General features: G+C 56.9%; 1 protein-coding gene across 36 annotated transcripts in view; it reads right to left on the bottom strand.

Annotated features, from left to right (window-relative positions):
* Nucleotides 1–3995: 3995 nt before the first annotated feature.
* The window catches only part of NRXN2 (neurexin 2), a 104962-nt gene continuing 85831 nt past the window's right edge, over nucleotides 3996–23126 (bottom strand). For 21 of the 36 annotated variants that reach the window (XM_033119635.1, XM_033119629.1, XM_033119632.1 and 18 more), the window contains 3 exons: nucleotides 20046–20371; nucleotides 17732–17810; nucleotides 3996–5887 (listed from right to left, as the gene is read on the bottom strand). In XM_033119635.1, the coding sequence (XP_032975526.1) occupies nucleotides 5001–5887; nucleotides 17732–17810; nucleotides 20046–20371 (1292 nt within the window). In that variant the 3' untranslated portion in view covers nucleotides 3996–5000. The remainder of the gene's footprint in view (nucleotides 5888–17731; nucleotides 17811–20045; nucleotides 20372–23126) is intronic. The other 15 variants (XM_033119650.1, XM_033119641.1, XM_033119651.1 and 12 more) reach the window with 3 other exon arrangements.

Genomic DNA, 23126 nt, shown 5'->3' with positions numbered 1-23126 from the left:
ACAAATGACTGCCCCTCACCGACTCAGTGATGAGCCCAGGGTCTACCTGGTGAGGGCTCCTTGCCAGGGTGGCCCTTTCCCAGGCCCGCTTTCCTACCCTCAGTGCCTGCCTGCGTGGCTGCCCTTTCCAGACTGTTGTGGGGCAGGCACCATGTGGGCACCTCAGGACATCATCTCATTTCATCTTTTCTTGAACCCTTTGAGATAGATGTTGCCCCATTTTACAGATAGGAAAACTAAGGCTCAGAGAAACTGACTTCCCATGATACACAGCAAGGAAGGCGCAGAAACAGGAGTCAAATCCTGGCCTTAGGTCTCCAGAGCCCAGCTCTGGCCACAATACCTCCAGCCTACCATCAGGCCTCACCTCACAATCTGGGCGTCCAGGGATGCTTCTCAAGAGCAGAGGTCTTCCTCTCAGAACCAGCCAGAACGCTGCAGGATCCACTGGCATCACTTATGGGTGTAGGGACTCAGGCAGAAAGGGGAAGGTCCCAGAGCTCCCCTACCCTGGCTAATAAACGTGGGTGCAGGCAGAAGCCATCTGCTGCCCAGTGGGGTCCCCACCAGCTGTGCTCAGGTGGTCCCTGGGCCACCTGGGCCTGTGTCACTGTTTCCAGGCACCTCAGCAGACACAAACACACACACACCAGTGATCTGTACACACAGGTGCACGCACACAAGAAGGTTAATGGGAAAACAAAAAGTAGCTTTGTCCCTGGGAGATGGGATTACTCCCTGGTCTGATCAGCTGCAGCCCCTGGGCCTCTGGGGGTGTGTCCTTTAGTTGTCTGCCTATGGCCTCCCCCAAGACCCAAGTTGTCCCAGCCCACCCTGGACTTGTCTGCCTGCTGCCCAGCTGAGCCTTAGCTGCCTTTCCTACCCTTGCTCAGCATTCTCGGGACCCGAGGGTATCCAGAAGCTTCCAGAAACCAGAACCCAATGGTTGAAAGATGGCTCCTCCTCTCCCCTGGGGTGTCCTCCAGCTCACCAAGTGGTCAGGGCTGTCCTCCACCCATACTCAGAAGGGTCATGCTCCTGGCTCTTCCAGGTGGTCACAATCTTCCAGGACCCAGGGCCTAGCCGCTTCCCACAAGTCACCCCTTGTTTAACTCAACAGGGCCTGGAAGCTGGACGGGCCCAGAGCCCTTCCCCTCTGGGGCTGCCAGGGAGTGAGTGTCATCACAGTGGGCGCCCTGTGAAGGGAGGAGGAGCCTCCCTCTGCGGCAGCCACAGGCCTGCATTCCACCTGGGTGATGCCGCCTGACCTCAGAAGCTGCTGGAAACTGCAATGAAGGAGCCAAGGGGATTGAGCCTGGGAAAGAAGAACCCATCAGCCACCCCCGTAAGCCCATCCGCCCATGGCCTTGGGCAGCGAGGGCAGGAAAGTGGCTCGGGACCTACTCTGCCAAATCTCCCGCCTCCAGCCCAGGGGTGTAAGTGGGGAGGGGCAGTACTGGGCACCACAGGCTCCATATCCACCTCCAGGAGGGGGATAGCCCCCCAGAAGAGTCCCAGCACTGGTGTTCCCTCCCCTGGGGGCTTGCATGGCCAGGGCAAGCCTTCAAGGTCAAAGGCATCAGCCGGATTTCACTGCAATCTTCTCCAAACCCTGTCCTTGGTCGCCCCAGGGGGAATCTCCCGACACACCCCCTACAAGTACCAACTATCAAGGAGGGAGTGCCTGGAATTTCAGCCACCCCCAGGTGCTGTTTGAACGCTCCTGGGGAGGGGGGGGCGGTCACTGCCAGGCCAGCCAGACCCCAAGAGCAAAGGTGCGAAGTTCAACATCAGATGCACAGGACAAAGGAGTGAGACCAAGGTGACCATCCCTTACAGATAGGTAAACTGAATGTGGGCACAGAGCCCCAAAAAGCAGTTTCCAGGCTCTCGGCCTCACATAGAAAGGTGCTGGCTCAGGTAGTAAATGGCCATCGACTGTGATCAAATGGCCATCAGCTGTGGCTAGTTGGCCGTCAGCTGTAACCAGTGAGCCATTGGCCATGAATATAACTGCCGTGGCTAGGCTAGCAGAAAATGGGGGCTAGCAAGAGGATGGTGGCTGAGTCTGCAAGCGGCGCAGTGAGGGTTGAGAATTGTGTTGCTCCTGTTTCCTGTTTCTCCAACCCAGCCGCCAGCGAGAGTACAGTGGTGTGACTCCCCTACCTATGGCTCTGTGGGTGTTCCTTTTTGGCCTCACCATGTCCTGCGTTCTTATGTGGGGAGCTGAGACCCTGCAGGCCGCCCTGCACGACACTGAGTCAATAGCAGAGTCCAGGAATCCTTCCTCTTACAACCAAGCCTTTGAGTGACAGGAGCTCTTAGCCTCCTTATGCAGAGAAAAACACCCAGTCCCACATAGCCATGGCAGTGAGCAGGACTAGGGCCTGTCCTTCCAACTCCTGCAACTAGCCTCCTACTCTGACAGACGGTTCAGGGCCATTCTAGAAATTTCTGGAGTAAGGATGTTTCTTCCCTTCTTGACACCAAAGAACCCCTGCCTGCCTGTCTTTATTTTCTTTGGCTAGTGGGGATGGTGCAGGGAAAACCTGAGATTAGTCTCCAGCCCTTGGACAGAGAGAGCAGCAGCAGAGGACCCAGGGGCAAGGCCGTTGCCTGCACAGGGACAGGCTGTCTTGGCAAGCCTGCCCCAAGTCAGGGCCTTCGCCAGGCTTTTACAGGGCGTTAGAGCTGACCTCAGGGATGTCTCCAAGACTGTAAGCAGTGGGGAAATGGGGACCAGAGCCTCTCACAACCCGAGGTGACTAGTTCAGGAGGGCAAGGAGAGGACAAGTTCATGGAAATTCATATCCCAGGAAGCTGTCCTACCCTTGATAGGATTCTGGAGAACTCTCCCGGGCCTCTGGAGGCACACCCCGTGGGGAGTGTGGGGAGGGTCCCAAGACAAAAGTTTCATCCCAGGATGGAGGGAAGGAGGGGGAGATGGGTGGGGCTCCCGCAGGCATCAAGCCCAAGGGCCCTGGAGGTGTCCAGGCCTAAACATGGGCCAGGCTTATGACCTGGAAAATGCCATGAGAATGACCTGGCCAGCAGCAGAGCCCCTGTGGACAGAAGCTCAGGAAGCTGAATTGGGCAGCGAAGGGTGATGGAAAGCCGAAGGCATGAAAAAGCACAGCCTGGGGGGAGGCAAGCGCCAAAGAGAAGGCGGAGATCTGAGTGACAGAAGCATGGCTGAGTCACATCTCCTATGTCCAGTGATGTTGCCATACACCACTGCCACCTGGGAAATGCAGAGTCACCCCCACTCTGCTCTCTCGAGGATGCCCACACACTTAGCTCCTCGCCTACAAACCCCACCTTGCAAATTCTGCTCCTGGCGACTGAGACTTAAAACATATGGAGCCGTCTCTCAGTGTGCCTGGACCCATGAGCCTGGTTAGTGTCTCCATAAAGGATGAATTTGTCACGTGACTGTGGGACTGGGTGTTTTCCTAGGGATAAGGTATGCTGGCTGTACTTCTACCTGTAGCCCCAGAAACTGCCATGGTCAGCAAGAGTAAACCAGGAGGTGGTGGCGGGGGCAGGGTCCAAACCGAACTGGGGGTAAATTCAGACTCAGCCTGACTCCCCTTGGGACCTTGGACCCGCCACTGAAGCTCTTGCCACCCAAGAATAACACTGCCAACACCAAGAGCTGTGGCAACCACTAGAGGGCAAACCGGTGCTCCTGCTTCTGGGGATCTGTCCTCATTCAGAGACGCTAAGGCCCCTCCCAGTGCTGGGTGACCCAACCAGGGCCAGAGACCAGCCTTCACCCACAAGCCTGGGGGCTGCTTCCTGTCCTCCTCCTCGGCTGGGTGGCACAAAGACAAGTTGCCCCAGGAACCCAAAGCCCAAAAGCCATGCTCCACCCGAAAGTCTGGGGGCTACTTTCCAGCTCTCATGGGCCCTAATTTGGGCCCAGACCCCAACCCAGAGCCAGGACCAATGTCCCAGCAGCCCCCACCCTGAACAAACTGCACAGGACCTTTGGGTTTGGAAAGTTTTTGTTTTCTTTTCCCACACATTTCCGGGGTTGGGGTGTTTTCCAAGACTCAGACACATTTGTTAACAAAGAGAGAAAAAAAACTGGGGGAGCAGGGAACCCTTGGGCAGAGAAGTGACCTCAGCAGTCTGCCGCCCTCCCTGCTGCCCGCGCCCAACGGGTGCCCCAGGCTGCTGCTTGCGGTATCTAGGTTATTTGTCTTTAATATATATCTGCATTTGCCTTTCCCCTCCCACCCGCCCCCCACCCCTGCTCCTCCAGCAGCTTCCCCAGCAATGCACGTCGCCCGGCGGCACAAAACCCAACTGGCCTAGACAGGCAGGCACCTCCCCATGGTGGGCGGAGCCGGGACACTCCAGAGGGCGGGAGGGCGGGGCCACCCGCCGCCCCGCCCCCGCGCTAGGCCGCTCGCCCACCCTCCCACCCTTCTCCCACTGACTGTGGAAACCCAAAGGGAGAAAAGGATGGGGGAAACTAGACACACAAAAAAAGAAGTGGGAAGGAGGGTGGGTACAGAGACACAGCAAGCCTGGAGTGGGGACTGGAGGGCTTGGAAGAGAAGGAAGGCAGGAGGAACAGAGGGAGGAAAAAGAAAACTTGAGGAAAATAAACAAGACGAGTAGTGGACACTTTACAAAACCCCCAGCCTTCCTTCCCACCCAACCCCACCAAAATAAAACTACCCCCCTTAAAAAAATAAATCAACCCAGGGCCGTGAGCACGTGCCCTGCCCGGGGGAGCAGAGCTGTGAGGGCCAGCAAGCCCCAGAACTGACGGGTGCCGCCGCCCGGGGCGGCAGGAGGAAGGGGACGAGCACGGGGTTTTCCTTTTCTTCCCTTTTTTTTTTTCTTTTTTTCTTTTTTTTTTTTTGCGTTTCCTCTTCGTGGGAGAAGTCTGAGGCAGCCAGGGAGTGGGTCCCCAGGGCCCAGGCAGGAAGAGGGCCGCACTCTCCTCCCGGGAGGGGCAGCTGGCAGTGGGGCGCGGTGCCGGAGGCTCAGACGTAATACTCCTTGTCTTTGTTCTTCTTGGCCTTGCTGGGCGTTTTGGGGGCCGCCGGGGCCTTCTCTTTCACCACCGCCCCATTGCTCTGGGCCGAGTTACTGATGTAGTTCCGGCTCTGGTCCACCTGGTAGGAGCCCTCATCGCGGTTGCGATACTTGTACATGGCATAGAGGAGGATGAGGATGCAGAGTGCCGCCGCAGCCACGATGCCCACCACCATGCCCGTGGTGCTGCTGGACTCCCGGATCACCTCCACTGCGCCCGGCGGGCCCCGCTCCCCAGGCCCCGTAGGGTTGGCTGTGGGCAGATGGGGGAAGCCAGGGGCGAAGGTCACACCGGGGCGCAGGGGAGGGGGCCTCCGCGGCTCAAAGGACGTGGGGGCCCCAGGCCCCAGGGGTGGGTTCTCCAGCAGGGGCTGCAGCGGGTCTCGGTGGTTCATTTTGCCCGCCGGCAGGTTGGGGGCTGGGGCAGAGGGGGCTAGCAGCACCCCAGGGGCTCCCGTAGCCCCATCTGTCCTGAGGTTGGGCCGTGGGGCGGGTTTGCGGGGTGAGAGGAGGGTGGTGCGGTCCGTGACCAGGGGAAAGGTCGTGTAAAAGTCCTCGTCGTCCGTGGGGGGGAGGCTGGAGTCAAAGACCTCCCCGGACGCAAAGCCCGAGGCCTCGATGGGCTCCTCGCAGTCGCTGTCATCCTGCTCCGCCTGGCAGGGGCCCCCAGCAGACGGGCGGCGGGCCGCGGGAGGGGGCAGGGTGTCTTGGGTGGCGCCCACACCAGTGAGGAAGGGGTAGAAGGTGGGGGGTGGGGGCACGAAGGGGGATCGAGTGGCCACGGGAGGGGGGTCTAAGGAGTCCTCTGTGATAATGGGCAATATTAACTCTCCTCCTAGAACAAGAGAGAGAAGAGAAAAGAGAGGGCGTCAGCGAGGGCCGGGGCGCAGGAGGCCGCCACAGAGAGAGAAACAACAGCCTCACACACCCAAATCGGTTCCAATTGGCTTTGGCGGAGACTAGAGCGGGCTGTGCCCACCCGCCAGCCGGCCGGAGCACTGCGCTTTAAGCGGGCAGCGGCTGGATGCCCTGGGCACCCCACGCACGGGCTCTGTGGCTCTCTGGGTTTTGTCTTTTGTTTGTCTTAAGAAACCAAAAGGAACAGAAAGGAAAGGAAATAGAAAAGAAACGGAAAAAAACTACTGGTTTAAGGCTTTAAAAAACAAACAAGAGCAGCATTTAAACAAACCTAACAACAGTATCTTAGGGTTTTTTCTAGATATTTCTCTTTTTTTGCTTTTGTTTTTTTTCTTTTGTTTTTAAAAAAGAAGATAGCATACCACGGAATTCAGGCAACTTACATCAACAAATAGGCCGTGTGATTTTAGCATGAAGAAAAAAATTACAAACAGAGCTGTGTAAGCGGGTTCTCCCGGAAAAAAATAAGAAAAAACAACTTTTCCGTACAACGTTTTCTATCTGTTTGGTATCTCCCTCCCTCACTCTTCTCTCCCTGGACATCTTGCTTCCTCCTGAATACTCTGTCTCCTCCCTTGCTTGTGCCCTCTCCCCCTCATTAAATTAACAAAACTGAAATCTGCACAGTCCAGGCCGGCATTGAGGAACTATTACCTCCATTTGGTGTCAGCGTGTGGGGGAGGGAGGGGTCAGTGGGAAGGAGGGCTTGAGGAAGAGGTACACGACAGGCAGCTATGTAGGAACTGCTACGTGGGTGAGGGGACTTGGGAGGGGACGGTCATGGGAAGGAGTTTTGAAGACTAATTGCAGGTTGGCCATGTGGGGAGAAATTAAAGGTGGGAGGTGACAAAGTCCATGAGGAAGAGTGGGCAAAGAGGAAACAGACACAGTGGAGGAGGGTCTTGTCCTATAGGATTTTGGGAAGGGTGGTGAGAAGCCATGTAGAGGCAGGGAGGTGGGGAGGGGCAGGGGGTGAGTGAGGGTAGTGAGCAGGGACACACGATTCCTGAGCTATCCCTAACTCCCCAACTTTCTCTCTCTTCACCCTCCACCTCTGTCCCCCACTGGCGTCCCCCCTCCCTCCTCCCCAGAACCCCCATGGGCCGCCAGGACCTGGCCAGGTCTTCAGTGCCTCTGGCCCTCTTATTATTGTTAAAACAATAATAAAACAACGGAAAGAAGAAGAAAGCAAAAAAAGAAAAAAAATACAAACACAGCCATCTAGGAAGGAAACACTTGCTAATATAGGGCCCAGGGGAACTAGCAGGGAGGGTTTTGGGGGACTAGGTCTCTTCCCTCCTTAGGCCTGATAACTGAGGTCCCCTGGGCAGAAACTGCAATTCCCCTCGGCCCCAATGGATGAGAACTACAACTCCCATTAGCCCTTGGAGGGTTATGGACCACAATTCCCATCAGCCCCTGAGTCAACAACTACAACTCCCATCAGAGCCCACTCTCAAGGTAAAGTACTGCAACCCAATGGTCTAGGGTAGAAGGAAACTGGAGCCTACTTCTAGGAGGCTTCCTCCTCTTGGAGGGGTGCCTCTGGGCCTGGTGGGGGCAGGAGGTGTACTCTGTGGCTCTCCCTCCAGCACAGTCCAAGCCCTGCCCCCATCTGAGTGCTTCTTCCTGGTCCCTGCAGGGTGTGGTCTTCACAGATCACACCACAAGCCCTCCACTCCCTCTACAAGCAGCATCCCAGGGTTCTACTTCCAGTGCCCTCCCGGACCCACGGCAGCCAGGTCAGCTGCTGTGCTGCTGTTTCAAACACCTCTGCTGATCCTTCAGATCACAAGCTCCAGCAATCTGGCAGATCCTTCCTTGGCCACACTAGCCAACCTCAGCCAAGATCTTGCCATTGAACTTGCAGCATTGCTGGGCTCCTCAGACTGCTCTTCCTCAAGCTCCAATCTCCCCCTGGGCAGGGGCTCACCTGCACCCCAGATCGTGAAGCCCAGGGCACCTGACCCTCCAGGGGCTCAGCCACACTGAAAAACAGCCAAGAGCAGAGAAGCATGTTTTGTGGAGCTGGGGCCTTCCAACCCGGCTTTCTATGGAGGATGCTGAGGGGACGGAGGGGGCAGGGCTTCCCAAGGTCACCAGGTGTCAGTGTCAGGCTAGGTGAATGGACTGTCCAGTCCCTCCTGTGGTTCTCGGAGGCTGGGGAAGGGCCAGTCCCACTAGGAGCCTGGGAAGGCCTGACTCATCCTCCCCAGGTCTGCAGTAACCTACCAGGTGGCTTAACTTGTGCCTTAACCTGGGAGGCCAAAGACCTGTTCAGCCGTTAATTCCTGTGTGACTATAGGCAAATTTCTTTCACTTTCTGGGCCTCAATTTCCTCATCTATAAATTAGGGTATTGGGCTCCAGGCCCAGGGTGAGGCCAAGGCCTGGCTCCCATGGACCTCCAGCCAACGGATGAATGTAATTTGTCCTTCCATCCCCATCTAGGCCCAGACCCACCAAGGATGGCCCAGCACCCTGGTCCCTGGGTAAGGGGCAAACTCAGCTCTCAGCAATCAGGTGAAGGCTGGCAGCCTTTCAAGTGATGGCATTTTGAGCCCAATCATGGCAGAGCTCTCCTCCCTGCATGGACCCTACACACATCTGGGGTCCTCATTGCTGGCCACACCACCTGCCCCTTCCCAACCTTTGCCTTCTGTTTAGAACACCTTCCTCTGCTGATATCTCACTTATCCTACTAATCCAGCCAAACACCTCCTCTTCCAGGAAGACTTCAGTTTTGGACTCACTGCCAGGAAAGGCCCAAGGCCCATCTGTCTGTCTCCTAGCTCCCAGCATTGGGCCTGTCACAGAGCAGAGGCTCACTGTGTTTTGACTGGAAGGGAAAACATATTCACCATTTCCTCTGAGCCAGGCCAGGCTAGATATCTGGGGAAGGGGGTGATAGCCCCTCTCACGGACCAAAGCAGCTGGGCTCTGAACACCCTTCCTCCCTACCCCGCACCAGGCAGCAGGCACTGCTGAGTTCAGCCTGGCAGGACCTGGCTTTGTGGGCCCATCTCACCCATAGCCACCTCTACCTTCAGTCTTAGACTGGGCCACCAGTTACTCTTGGAAACTTCAGGATCAAGGCTTGTTGTAGGAAGGCTTGTGGCCCTTGACCAGCTGGCCATGGCTAGGGCCCCAGTGGAATGCCAGGCCCAGGGCACAGGACCAGGAGGTCCTTGCTGGGAACACATCAGGGCACAGACCTTGGCTCCCCACCCTCTTTCTCACCCTGGGCCAGACTATGGTGTGTGGGGGCTTCAGGCCTTGGACCACAGACAAATTCTGCCTGGCCTGAGCTCCCCACAATCATGTGCCTGAACTTGCAGGTTTTAGGTCCTTGGGACTCACAGGTTCCCCCTGTGCAGTCTCTTCCAGCCTCCAGAGCCCTCCCAGGCCTGGTCATATTGACCTCTTGCCCCTGCCCTTCAACCCAGCGGCTTCCTGGCCTCCATATCTGGGTCTCAGCCCTGTCCCTGCTCTTCTGGGGCCTTTCCCTGGGCCTTTATCTGACCAATGTTTGCCAGCAGCTCCTGAGGGTGTCTTGCCCACCCCACAACCCCCCACACTGCCACAACTGCCCCTTGGTGCTCCCTTCTTGTGTCCCTGCATGTCAGCCTCCAACTCCCACACCACTTCTTCCCTGCGTCCCACACCCTTCATCAAGATGTCTCCACAAGATAACGTACTGCCAAGACCCCACATTGCCTTCCTTTCCTGACACACACTCAAGCTGGCCTGGGCTCCGTGGCTGTCAAGTCACACACAACAGGGGGCACTGGGTTTCCTGGGGTCATACACTGGTCCAGGGTCAGGCAAGCTTGCCCTGGTGAGGATCCAGCATGGCCTGGAGTGGGGGTGGGACCCCTCAGAGACTCCTCACTGTGACAGTACAACCAGGGGCTCCCAGGCCACCCCTCCTACTGGGCATCTGGGGATGCAGTCACAAAGATGCTGGTACTTAGGACCCTGGTTCCAGCTCCATACCAAAGGTGCACGTTGGGATGGGGCGCCCCTGGGAGTCTGATAAAGGCAGCCTCTCCCCTCCCCCACTTTCGGCAGCTGAAGCATTTGGGAACTACTCACAGGTGCATTTATCGCAGATGCCACCCACCCTCTGCTCTGAAACTGAATTGCAGTGTATGTCAACCCCACTTTCTAGCGACAATTCCATTCTGGCCAAGGGCACCACCAGCCATTCCTGAGTATCCCTCCTCCCCGAGGTAGGTCCCTTCCCCCGGGGGCTGCTGGCCCTGCAAGCTGAGCCCTTTCTCCCTTTAGGGAACAGAAGACTACTAATTGGAAATCTACCCAAGAACCCCATTCCCACCCAAAGGGGTGTCTAGAACTGAGGTTAAGTTTCAGAGACAAAGCAATCAGCTGGCTGAGGCTTCGACCGCCAGCCCTGGGTGCCCTGCCCAGGCTGTTGAGGGCAAGAAGGCTACTAGCTCACAGGGCGTTTCATGTAGATTAGAAAAAAGGCAGCCCCCTGACACGGTCACGGCTCAGCAGGAGAACTTCGCAGACAGCATCTCTGTGCACAACTGGAAAAGGTATTCTGTCTTCCTGGTGGACATAGCCCCACTCCAGGGCCCAGGACACATTGCTTGGCAGGCAGGGCACTGGCTAGATTTCAGCCCTTACTCACCTGTTCCAGCAGAGAACAACCTGTGCCACTGTATGCAGTGACCTGAAGGATGGTGCCCCTCCCTGCCCAGAAACACCCACACAGCAAGAGTGGAGTCAAGGTCAGAGACGGAGGTACTCGCGTGTGCACATGCAGGAGCACACCCCTGAGGGGCTGCTTCTGTGCACCTGGCCATGTCTCTAAGTAAGTGTGTGTGTGCACGAACCTCGATGCATCTGAGCACGTGAGTGCATGGCAGCTAATCTGAACTGACAAGTGTACGCGTAAGGGAACCTCTGGCTTTGGGCCTGTGTCTGAGCTTGTGTGTGCAGGTGTGCATGCATTAGTATGCCGAGAACATGTGAGCATGCCACCATGGGTCTGAGCACACGTGGGGTGCTCCTGGAAACACCTCCTTCCCCAACCTCATTTTCTCCTTCCCCTGGGCAGTGAGCCTGCATTTCCCAGAATCCCTTGCAATTAGGTGTGGCCATATGACTGAGCAGTGGGCAGCACTGGTCCATGAAAGCCTCCTGTGTACAATACTCTATGCTCTTTCTCCTCCTTCCAGCGACCTGGTAAACGACATGTTGAAAATGGAGGAGCCCCAACATGAAGGAGTCTGGACTCGCGAAGCACCCCTTGGGGCACAGCCACCTGCTGCTGATCAGGAGGTAGGGCTTCACCTGAGTGAGAAACTCCCACTGAGATTCGGGGCTTATCTCTTACAGAAGCAAACACTGCCCTACCTAATACAGACACTACACCAGAAGTGGGTGTCACAAACACCTGTGGCACTCATGTGACAATCCAAGGAAACGGACTTGGCGGCTGGACAGATGAAGAACCGTATCGGTGGCAGGACTTCTGGTACCACCCACTGCTTGTGATGACCCAGCGGGTAGCTCATGATGAGGCTGAGGCACTAAGGGAAAGTGCCAGGAAAGTCAGGATGCCAGTGCTGGCTTTTACTTTCTGCTTTCAGTAACACAGTACAAGAAAGAGACCAAGATAGGCGAGAATTGGTGGGTCTGCAAACAGATGAAGGGAATAGAGAGCCCAGAAATGTGGGGGCTGCAAGTATCCAAAGAGCCACTGCTTCCAAACCCCAAATTGTAAGAGATCGAGAACGGCTTTGAGGGACAACGGCCCAGTGAAACTTCCACCTGAACAAGGGTGCTCAGCCTTGCCACAAGGGTCAGATTAAGGGTGTGGCTCCGCACCAACTGTTTCAAATGCCCTCAAGATAGTCACCACCAAATTAAGAGACAGGCCTGGGGGCAGGAAAACAAGGAAATAGCTGGCCTGAGAATTATGTCTACGAAAGATCTGAGTATGGTTCCGTTGATTGTTTGAGCCTTAAAACCGCCTTTGGGCCCCCAAATATGCATGAGCAGGAAGTGAGCTGTCAAGGCTATAGGGACCCCAATGAGGGCATTTTCCCAATACTGACTCAGAGATGGCCATGGAGGCTAAGGACCAGGAAAATCCTTCCAGAGGGCAGCGCCAGGACGCCAGACAAAGGAGAGGGAGTTTCTCCCAGATGGCAGAGGCGGGGTTTAAGGAAGGAACTTCCCGCTACAGGGCAGAGCCTCACACACTGTACATGCTGGCTGGTTTCTTCCCCGCTAGGAACTGGGAGCCGCTGTGTGCCTTCCGTCCTTCCCTTTTTTGAATGCGAGAATTATTGTGGTGGTTGTCTCTGCCCTACCATTGTATTCTGGGTGTGTATTGGGCTGTGTGGGCAGTGACATCAATTATCCTTTTCTTAATAGTTCATGGGTACCCAAGAACCACGTCTGGACCCGACGGAGTGGGCCGCCATCTCCCAGACACGCTCACCTTTGAGATCACTGCCCTAATGGGGTGGGACTTTGGGGTGTCTTCCTTGGGGAGGGGCGGGTGTGCTCTGTGGGTGGGAGAAAGAGTGGACTGGATCATTGGTGACCTAAAGACCAGGCTGCAGCAAATAGATCGGTAGCTGGTCACCAAATCTGTCTCTGCTTCCTCCTGGGGGCACGGCAAGGCCAGGCCTCCAGGCCTTCCTGGGAGCTAGCTGGTAGCCACGTGACTGAACTCCAGGGGCAGAATCAACAGGAGCAAGATGCACCTCTTCCCCCAGGCCTGACCCGTCAGACCCTCCCCTCCGTGACCCTCCCTGCTCATTCTCTCCCACAACTCAGACGGTCACCCTGTAGAGGTGGTGCAGCTTCAAGGTGGAAGAAGGCCGAGCCCTGAATCAGCGGTTGGGGAAGAGCGGCCCACCAATCAGGAACAGCTGTTTCTAACTTTACGTGAAGGAAAAATAAATTCCTGCGTGTTAAACCATGGATGTTGTGGAGTTCATCTGTTATAGCAACTAGTGTTACCTTAAGACATTCTGGAATCTGAACACATTTGTATCTCTGAGAATCTGAGCTAAATGTATCTGAGAAATGTGTCCGTGTGTCTGTGGAATTAAGCTTGTGTGTGCCTCTGAGGGTCTCATGTACGTGTGCGTGGGGACGATGCCTCAGGAAGGATGTACACATATGGGAAGTGTATGAGGCTGCTTCTGTGGGTCTGAACCCACGTGGGCTTATGCGAATCTGTGTGCATGCGTGCCCTTGTGCGTCTTAGCAGCTGTGTGTTCTCAGCTGTGTGTGGACACCGAGCACGGATTTTACTGGGTCTGAACGCATGTGTATGGCTTGTGGATCTGAGGATGTGTGCCCTTCCGTAGGCAGCTGCATGGGTACCGCTGAGCCTATGCGTAAGAGCGTCTGCAGCTGTGCGCGCCATTGTGGGCCCGTGCAGACCTGAGTGTGTGTGCGTGCCTTGAGGAGTCTGAGCATGTGTCTCTGTGCACATGGGTAGACATGGAAGAACGAGCCGCTGTAGGTCTGAGCGAAGGTGGGCCTGTCTGCTCGTGGGCCAGTGTGGGAGGGGTGCAGGTCTGTGAGTCCGAACGAACGTGTGCATGTGCGCAGTCTGGGCACACATGGCCTACCTCTGAAAGCGTGCACACAAGTGCCCTGTGGGTCTCAGCACACGTGCCTCTGTGGGAATGGGAACATACGCTGGTACCGAGGACATCCCTTTGAGGATGTGTGTACGTCTGGTGAATGTGGGTCTGAGTACGAGTGGATACTCGGATGGAGTCGTGACACACGCACTTCGTGAGCCTGGGCACAAATGTATACTTCCCGGAATTCACACACGTGTGTGTGCGTGTGCACCTGTGCCTCGGTGAGTCTGGGCACATTGTGAACGTGACCGCTCTGAACATGCACACATGCATCTGTGACTCTAAAACATCTGTGAGCAGCTGTAAGTCTGAGCATATGCATAGGATCCTATGGTTTCAGCACGTGAGTGTGTCTTATGCAGGTGGATCTATACACATGTGTGTGCTGTGAGCCGAGCGTGGATGTAGAATTGTGTCTGAGGACATGTATGTACATGTGCTTCCATGGCTCTGGCACATGTGTACGTGCTCAGGCCTGAACATACATGTGTATCATGAGTGTTTGAAATACATCAGTGCTTCTACAGGTCTGAGTGTGTGTGATTCTGAACATCTGGTGTGTGCCTCAATACATGTGTGTGCAAATGTGCCTCAGCAGGTTTGCACGTGCATGAATGTGCAACTCTGAGCACACACCAGTGCCTTGGTGCATTTAAGACAGTGCTGTGCGTGCACTGTTAGGTGGCCAAGCATATGTGTAAGTATGAAACTCGTGGGTCCGAGCAGGTGGGCACCTGTGATCCACATCTGTGTGGGTCTATTTGGAGCTCTAGGCACACATGTGCAAGACTGGCTCTGAGTACACGTGTGAGACTGAGTACACGTGTGTGAGACTGTGCACGTGTGTACGGGTTTGTGCTGCTTGGGTCTCAACAGCTGTTTTGGGTGTATGGACTTCTGGGGCTCTGAGGACATGTGTGCTTAAGGTCTAAACATGTATGAGCCTCTGTTGGTCTGGGCACAAATGGCATGTGCACTTCTAGGTTTGAACATGTATATGTATGTACCTGTGGTGGTGGACACACGAGAGCTTGCTGGTAGGTCCGTAAACGTGTGCATGGATATAGGTGTGTGTGCCTCTGGTCAGACACACGTGCATATAGATGCGTGTGTGCACAGCTGTGTGCCTCTGTGGGTCTGAGCCTGTGTGCACTTCCTACGTCTCAGCAGGTGCAAACTCAGATCCCTACGTGGGTCAGGCCAGCTGAGAAAGCGAGGGGTGGTGGGTCACACTACCCACCATACAGTGCATGGCCCCCTTAACGGCACTCCCATTGCAAAGAATTGAAACGCTGTGTCCATCAGACTATACCCTTTTTGGCTGGGTTGCCAACCTCAGGTAAAATAACCATGTTAGATGATGGTCTCACCAAGCTGCGGGGAGAGGGTATGGGACCTGGGGCGTGTGGAGCGGCCTAGATCGTGGAGAAGGGTGGAAAGGTGAACAGGGATGATCCCAGGCTTCACACCTGGACCCAGGGAGGAGGATCTGGAAGATGGGAGGGAGGCAAACACCCTGGGCTCAGGCCCTGGGCAGCCGCTGTCTCTAGCCAGGTTGCCTCCACTTCTAATGCTGACCTTGGAGACCAAGGAGGCCTGGCCCTTTGCTAGAGAAAAAGCCTTTGTGCACTGGGGGGAAAGGAGGGGCCCAGGTGGGGGAGACATGGTCTAGATCAGCCTGGGGAACCCTGGGGTCATCTTGGTCCTTGCCTGGCCTCCCATCAGGATGACAAGAATCCAACTTTAAGCATTTCAAGGGGTGCGAGTGTGAAAGTGCAAACGTGTGGTGCTTGTCTGGGGGACAGCTGTGGCTGCCATCAGTTTCCTCCGGGAGCTCAAGCGTGCGCTCTGCCTTCCCTCCCCCCTTATTTGTAAAGTCGAGTGCCAGGCTGGCCCCCCAACCTCTCCCTACCCCCACCTTGTATTCCTCTTCCATCCTCAATCATCCCATCCCGTACTTGGCCCTTTTCCCAGGAAGATGAGCCCAGCGATAGGTACAGCTCTCTTCTCCCAAAACAGCCTAAACGAGCTCGGCCCACCTGTGCACACACTCAGTCACACCCCGGCCCCGAACAAGACTCAGGCCTGGGGAAACCAGAACCTGGGCAGACAGTGAGTGGAGCTGGTGTGGCCCAGTGTGCGCTGCATGTCTCTGCATGGTGGCCATCTGGCCCAACGCGCCTCTCTGCCTAGGGCCCAGGGAGAGCCGAGACTCCTCTCACCCTGGCAGTTCCCACCCGAGAGTGTGCAAACACTCCGGCACATGTATGCAAGCGTGTGGTGGGACCAAGCAACACGCTTTCCTTATGGCCCACACAGCCCTTTGTCCCCAGAGCCCTGTCCCAGGGCTCTCATAGGCCAGCCATCACAGCTGCTCTGGAAAGCCTGGGCTAGAGGCGCTGTGTGCACCCGCAGGAAACCCCAGGAAGCGACTAGTCAGAGAGGATAAAGCAGAGTCGAGGGGGGTTCCGTGTGGAAGCTGTCAGATGCCCAGAGCCTCCCAAAGCGAGGGTGGAGTGTGAGGGTGCATCCCTGAGCCAAGGTCGCCCCATGAGATGAAGGGAACAGCCCCCAACAGAGGGGCTTCCCCACAGTGGAGGGCGTCTGCTCCAGAAAGCACAGGCCTTTGCGGTGGACAGGGAGGCTTTCCCGGCCCAGCAGCCCGAGGCTCCCCTAAGTGCCTCAGGGTCCAGGACTGCTGGAAAGACCCCCCTCAGCTTTGATCTACGGGGCAGCCAGCTTTCAGCCTCTGGATCTGGAGGCCTGTACCCTAGAAATGCCCCTGCCCTTGGTCTCTGGAACCTGAGCGTCAGCCCCAAGGCTCCACAGTCCTGTTCCACCCACATCCCTTCCATGGTTACAGCACACCCTCAGCTTGAGCGTCTCCTCTGGGGCCGGCAGATCCCCTAAGCCCACCCCCAGGTCAGCTTCACAGGATGTACCCAGGTCACACTGCCCACCTCAGCTGACGACATCACTTCCCCAACCCTGCAGGTACCTGCCCCAACCTCCAGCCTTCTGGTAACAGCAGCCCAGGTGTCACCCACAGCAAAGTAACAAGGAGAAGTCTCTGGGAACCCAAGCAAGGGATGTATGCTCCCACGGGCTCATCCAAACTGCCACCAAGGCCTGGACTGCCCTGCTGGGAAAGCTGGCCACCGCCAGCCCTTCCTCCTTCCCCACCGCCAACCTCAAACACCTGGACTCCAGCTCCTCTCAGCCACCTCCCACCAGCTCAGCAGAGCAAGCCTCGCACCGCTTGCCGCTCCACCCCCCACGCTTCTCAGTCGGCACTCCAGGCCCACCCCTGCTGTGCCAGTCTGATCTCTCTCTGGGGCTGCACCATGGACTCCAGCTGGAAGGAGCAAGCCTGGAATGCCACCTCTCAGGAAGCCTGCCCTCCCAGCCCTGCTCTCTTCCTATAACAGCTCTCCCAGTAGAAATCTGGGCCGGACCTCAGGTCCCAATCTCCCTAGGAGACCGAGCACATGTCTGGCCAAGGGGCACCTCCAACCCAGTTCACTGCTGGCATAGAACTGCTATGAAGTAACTGCCCCAGCTTGGCCTGGCAGCCCCGGCAGAATGTCCAGCCACCTCCCTGAGACTGGGGATGAGGAGGGTTCAGGATCTAGCAGAGACCTCTACTAGTGACCAAGAAAACACCAGGCTCAGGAGCTCATGGGAGTTGCAGTTCTGGACCCAAGAGCTGCTGGGAGTTGTAGTTCTGGACCCAAGAGCTGATGGGAGTTGTAGTTCATAAACCTGTATTCCCCCACTCCTTCCCCCAGGACTCATGGTAGCTGTAGTTAACTTATCTTTCTAGGGAAAAGTCTCCCTTTTTCCCTCCCAGCATCCCTTGGCCCTCAACCCCAGGACCCCAACCTATGGACCTCACTACTTCTAAGGGCCAGGGCACTAAAAGGCCAGAAACTGCCTCGCCAGAGGGCACTTGAGGGACCTTGGGGGTGGGGAAATGGTAGGAAGGGAGAGGAGCTATCAGGAAAAGCTAAGGCCTGGCAGTAGGCCCTTTGGGCTTGGGCCAGGTGGCAAGGACAGTCGCCCCCCTCCCATCAGCGTCGCAGTGGGCCCCGGGGCAGGGGAGGGGGGAAAGGTACTCACCAGTACTGGGCTCACACTCCTCCAGGTCCTCGTCATCGCTCGGACACTCAGCCGAGGCCACCAGGAGGTCATCTGTGTTCTGGGGGTGAAAGGAGGGGTGGGGAAAGAAGAGGGTTCCAGGGTGGGTCAGTAGATCCCCGCAGCCACCTCTTGAGGTATGGGATGGCACACAGGATGGGGCCCCGGGCTGAGACACACACCCTGGTCCGTGCCCCAGCTCTCTCATCGTTTGGTGGGTCACCGTGGGCCTCCATTTCCCCCGCCCTGCCGTGGCTCCCCACGGCTCCTGGGGAGCAATGAGACAGCGGCATGTCCAGACAGTTGAGGAGACTGGACACCAGCCCTGGAGCCTTAGGGCTGGAGCAAGGGGACCCAAGACATCAGGCAGACAAGGCACAGGGGCATCTGGAGGCCGGCAAGGACAGAGGGGGAGCGGGACCAGGGCGTTTCCTGGCTCCAGCCTCACTACCCCATCACTCTCGTCTCGCTTCCAACCCTCTTCCCCGAGCCCAGAAACCAGGCTGCACACAAGGAGGGCTGTGGTTGTCATGACAATGGGAGTCGAGTTTGTCAGCATTTTCTCTCCTCCTGATTGCAAAGAAAGAGAATCCCCAAGATGAGTGAGTATAAGGGGTGGGGGTGCTCAAGGGGTGTTAGGGAACAGACCCAAGGAGGGAAACCCAGAGTGCAGGCAGGCAGGGAGCCTGAGAGACCACAGGGTGTAAGGAGAGGGTCAGGCTAAATGTCAAGGATAGAAGCTGGGGAGGGGAAGGGGTGAGAAGTCATCCTGCCTCTGCCCTGCCTCCTTATAGTTCAGACACTGCTGCCTTCACCCGAGGGCCGTATCCTTGCCCCGCGGGGGATTCTCCTGCACAGCCATGATCCCTAGGGTTCCCACCCTTCTCTTCCACCTGGATGGTTTGCCCGTCACCCTCCCACTGAACCTGGATGGCCCTTCTGCCTGTTTGGAGGGCACTGGGTGTGGTAGGCAGCCTGTCTTGGGTACAGCCAGGCCTCTGTCCCAGGGCTCCCCACCCCTTGGAGCAAGGCCTGGCATTCGAATCCCCCGTTTTCTTGGCAGTGAAGACAAGAGGGGAAGTGGGCTCAGGCTTGTCTCTCTTGCCCGGTGAGCCTGTCAGCCAGTCGCAAGCTCCCGGAAGCACGGACTGGTAGAGATGAGGGCACCTGGAGCTCATCGGGCCCAGCCCTCGTGTGCAGAGGCTGAAGGCTGGCTGATGGTGGAGGCAGGACACATCCCCATGGCGGCCCCAGGCTCCTCCCTCACCCTGGGAGGACAGCGGTCCCTTGGGGCCCAGAAGCTCAACAGCCATGGAGATGGGGGACAGAAGGAGCTTGGGTAGAGGGGGCAGGGTGACTAAGCAAGGTCCGATATGCCAGGTATGAGCCCTCCTGGACCAACAATCTTTCGAGGCAACCACTAGAAAACTCGGCTGGGCCCCCAGGCTGCCTCAATAAGTCACACATGCTGATGGCTTTGGCCAGCAGGAAATCCAGGCCTGTCCTGCCCCAAGGGAGACTCATTGCCCAGGTGAGGCTCCTTCCAGGGCTGGCCTAGGTACAAGAGAAGATAAACGCCAACCACCTGGGCTTGACCTGACCCAGGGAGAGTACCTGAGCAGGTGGGCCTGGCACTGGGGAGGGTAAAGCTCCAGGGGACTGTCTGTACCAACACCCCCTCAGGCCCAGACTGAGGACACAGAGGCCAGCTACGTGGTGACACCTGCTCGAGGGCACACAGAGAGGACTCGTGAAGGTAACAGACTGGACTTGCAGTCCCACTGCAGGGGCTCCAGCAATCAGGGAGAGGCTGCTCCGGCCTCCGCCAGCCTCCAGAGGGCGGCTGCCACTGCCAGGTAAGCCTCTAGTCCCTCCAGGGCTGCCACCTCTGTGCCTGCCCAGAGTGGTGCCATCCTGCTTCCATTTATCTCCCACTCACTGCCCACACAGCACTGGGTATGGCTTTCATTATGGGGTGGGCAGAGGGGGTCATTTCACCCTCACACCGTCCTGACTTCCTCCCTCTTAGGTGGGGTAGTCTTCTCTGGTCTAGCTGAGGTACCAAACTGCCCCTCATCTCTGGGAATGGTCCCCTGGCGGCCACCTCCACTTCTATGACATCCCTGGTTACCAGGGCGAAGGGCACTTGGTAAAAGGAGACTTGCCTATGTCGCCCAAACCATCAGAACAAGGACAGCAACTTCCAGGATCCCACCAGATCCCTGGATGCCACAGCTGCTATGCGGACATCCACCCGAAGCTCCACCACTCGTCCGCCAGCCGGAGGGGCCCTCACCTGGGTGGTGCTGTCCCTCAGCGTAGGGGAGCGGCCCCGGCGTGTGGTGGTGGTGGCCATGGTAGTGGTGGTCTCCATGATGGTGGTGGCCATGTCGGCCAGCAGGGTGGTAGCCGTGGTCTCCGCACTGAGTAGCACGGACGGCCCCTCCCCTACCAGGCGCAGGTGGCCCTCGGTCCGCACATTGGGGTCGCTCTCGGCGGCCAGCGCCAGCACCTTGAGCCCATTGTAGTAGAGGCCGGACACCTGGCCCTGGAAGGGGCGGCCCTGATCCCGGCCCCCGATCTTGATGGCAGCCTGGCTGTTGAAGATGGTCAGCTGGCGGCCTGGGGGGAGGGCAATGGGCGAGGGTGACAGACACAGGAGGGACGGGCAGTGGGGGAAGACCAGAAAGGGACGGGGGTGGGGGTGGGGGGGAATAGAGGGGTGCCAGGGGAGGAAAGAGGAGTCAAGGTGGAAACCAGCGGGGGGTGGGGGGCGAGGGAGAAAGAGGAAGGGCAGACACCAGAGGGAAAGTCCTCGTCAGCCACAATTCCAGCCCAGCCAGGTAGGGACCCCGGGGGAAGGGGACCCAGGGCACACAGGGGCTGGGAAGGGAGCCAGCTCCCCACTCTCCCCACCATGCTCATGCCTCTGACCTTCCCATCCCCCTCTCGTCTCCTGCTCCGGGGCATCATACCCCCCTTCTTTCCCTTCCCTCAGTTTGATCCCCCATCCTCTCCTTCTGCTTCCCCAAGCATCCCACACCCCGTGTCCAGCCCCAAGCCATGGAGCCCTCGGAAGCAGCAGATAGAGGAGACAAAGAGGCAGAGATCAAGAAGGCGACTGCCAGGCCAAGTGGTCCGTGTGTGTCAGGGCAGAGAGGGAGGCGAGAGCAAGGGGCGGACAGGACAGTGCATGGGAGGAGGAGGCGTGTGTGAGGCTGGGAGCAGCCGCTGGGACCTCACTTCGCGCCCCCAGCCACCACCAGGCCCTCTGACCTTTGGCCAGGCTCCCCTCTCTCCTCCGCCCCTCCAGGCCCAGCCACTGCCCTGGGGTCTGGCCCTGGAGAGCAGAGGCCTTCTTCCCCGACAGGATGTGCAAGCACAGAGATGGAAAATGTTAAAGGGACCTTTCTTCGCTCGCTGACAGCCAAAAAAAACCCCACTCCAGCTCCAATCTCGCTCCTCACTCAGCAGTTACACCTCCGAATTCCCACCTGGGTGGGGTTTGGCTGTTCTGTTTGGTTTTAATGCTTCTGGGGGTCGGTTTAACCCTCTGAGTTTGTTGCTTTGGTTTGGTTTTTAGAAAAGATATTTATTATGTTTAAGTTTAGATTTAACTTTGGTTTTGGTGTTGCTTATTTTGGGGAAGGAGGGAGGCAGAGGACTTGCTACATTGCCCCTTGCTCCTGGGACCTGCAGCTGCTGGCGCTGGGGGTGGGGTTTAAGATCTGGCTTAGCCCTTGTTAGCCTCTGGTTAGTGCCTCGTTAAAGATGTGGTTTACAGTTAGGTGCCTGTGAGCCCTGCCCCCAAAACCTGGGCTGAGGACAGTCCAACTTGTGAAACCCACACTCTCTTTGGAAACACAGGTTCCCTGGGACACCCACCCTTCTGTCGGCCTCTGGCCAATGACTGGCCACGGGTGTGTCTGCTCCACCCCTCTGCTCAGTCTCTTCCTCCTGCACCCGCCCGCTGCCCAGCCCCTCACTCAGCTCTGGAGCAGTAGCTCCATCTTACAAGTGGGGGACCTGGAGCCCACAGAGGCTGAGAACCCATGAGTAGCAGCTGGAACACCAGACCCAGAGAGGCCCTTGAGGACCACCAGGCATAAGAACTATGAGAAAAACGAAGGGGAGAAGGTTCACAGCCGTCAAGCAAGTTTCGGAAGCAAACATTTCACAATTAAACAACAGGTTTCTTTCTCGCGGGTCTTCTCAGAGCCTTTATTAAACCAATGTCCCTGTGCATCTCCAAGAGGAAGAAGAAACGGGAGGAAGAAGAAACGGGACTCAGCATTTCCCGAGCTCAATGGACAAGTCTCTCTATTGTGAAGCATCTCATGGGACTTATGCTTCACGGGACATGTTTTAGAACTGGAAAACGGATTCATTCGGAAACTATTTATTGAGCAGCTACCACATACCAGGTGCTGAACGTAAAATAATCTCTCCAAGGATGCCCAGATCTGGTTCTCCAATATTTTCCTGCTCCTTATTTCGTCTCATCCTCACAGCACCCCTTGTGAGGTAGGCTGAGCAGGGATCATTGTCCCTGTTTTCCCCAGAAGGGAACTGAGGCTTGGGAAACAGAAGTCTTGACCAAGGCCACCCAACAGGTGAGTTCCTCCTTCCATAGTGGGGAAAATACTAGAATACTTAACCCAATCCTTCACTTTCTAGAAGAGGAAATAGAGGCCTCAAGAGGTGTGACGACAAAGCTAGTGAAGGGCAGCTGGGGGGACCACAAGTCCTGCCCCCCCTCCCAGGGCCTGTTCTTTTCTCCCTACCTGTGGGGTCACAAGTTGTCCCAGCCTCAGCCCAAGCTGCTCCCTTGGCCTCTCTGATTCCGGGAGAGGGAGTGGGTAATGGACAGGAGACTACAGAGGTTAGCAAACTTGGCCCCTGGGGCCCCACCCGCCATGAACTCCTCAAAGGGTTAAAGTTCGCCCCGCTGGAGAGAGCCACCCAGTGTGGCTGGGGGCTGTAGGTTTTGGCGATGTCTGTTACAGTCCCTTTAACTTTTTGTCCTGTTATGGATTTATCACATCTGGTTATCAGCATGTTTAGTCCCCGCTGGCTGTGGGGGCTGGAAGTGACATTTGGGGATTTTAGTTGGGGAAGGCCCCAGTGGACATTTAAAAGCACAGTTATCAGCTGGTTAGGTGGAGGTTTAACAGTTCTACTGCCCCCCTAGAGTTTAGCCTTAGAGGTACAGAGCTCGCCCCCTCTCCAAAGGGAATGGGATGGTTTTGCCCTTGGCCCCAACTTCCCTTGGTGACAAGTGGCCTTCTCCCTCACACCCAGCAGCGCCTCACCACCAGCCTGTTCTATCTTCTTCATCAGCTCAGGAGGCACAGAAGCCCTCGAGGGATGGCCACCT

The sequence above is a fragment of the Rhinolophus ferrumequinum genome, chromosome 11 (assembly GCF_004115265.2).
Source record: "Rhinolophus ferrumequinum isolate MPI-CBG mRhiFer1 chromosome 11, mRhiFer1_v1.p, whole genome shotgun sequence".
Taxonomy (NCBI): Eukaryota; Metazoa; Chordata; class Mammalia; order Chiroptera; family Rhinolophidae; genus Rhinolophus; species Rhinolophus ferrumequinum.
Note: the sequence above shows the minus strand (reverse complement) of the source record. Positions and strands in the feature narration are given on the sequence as shown.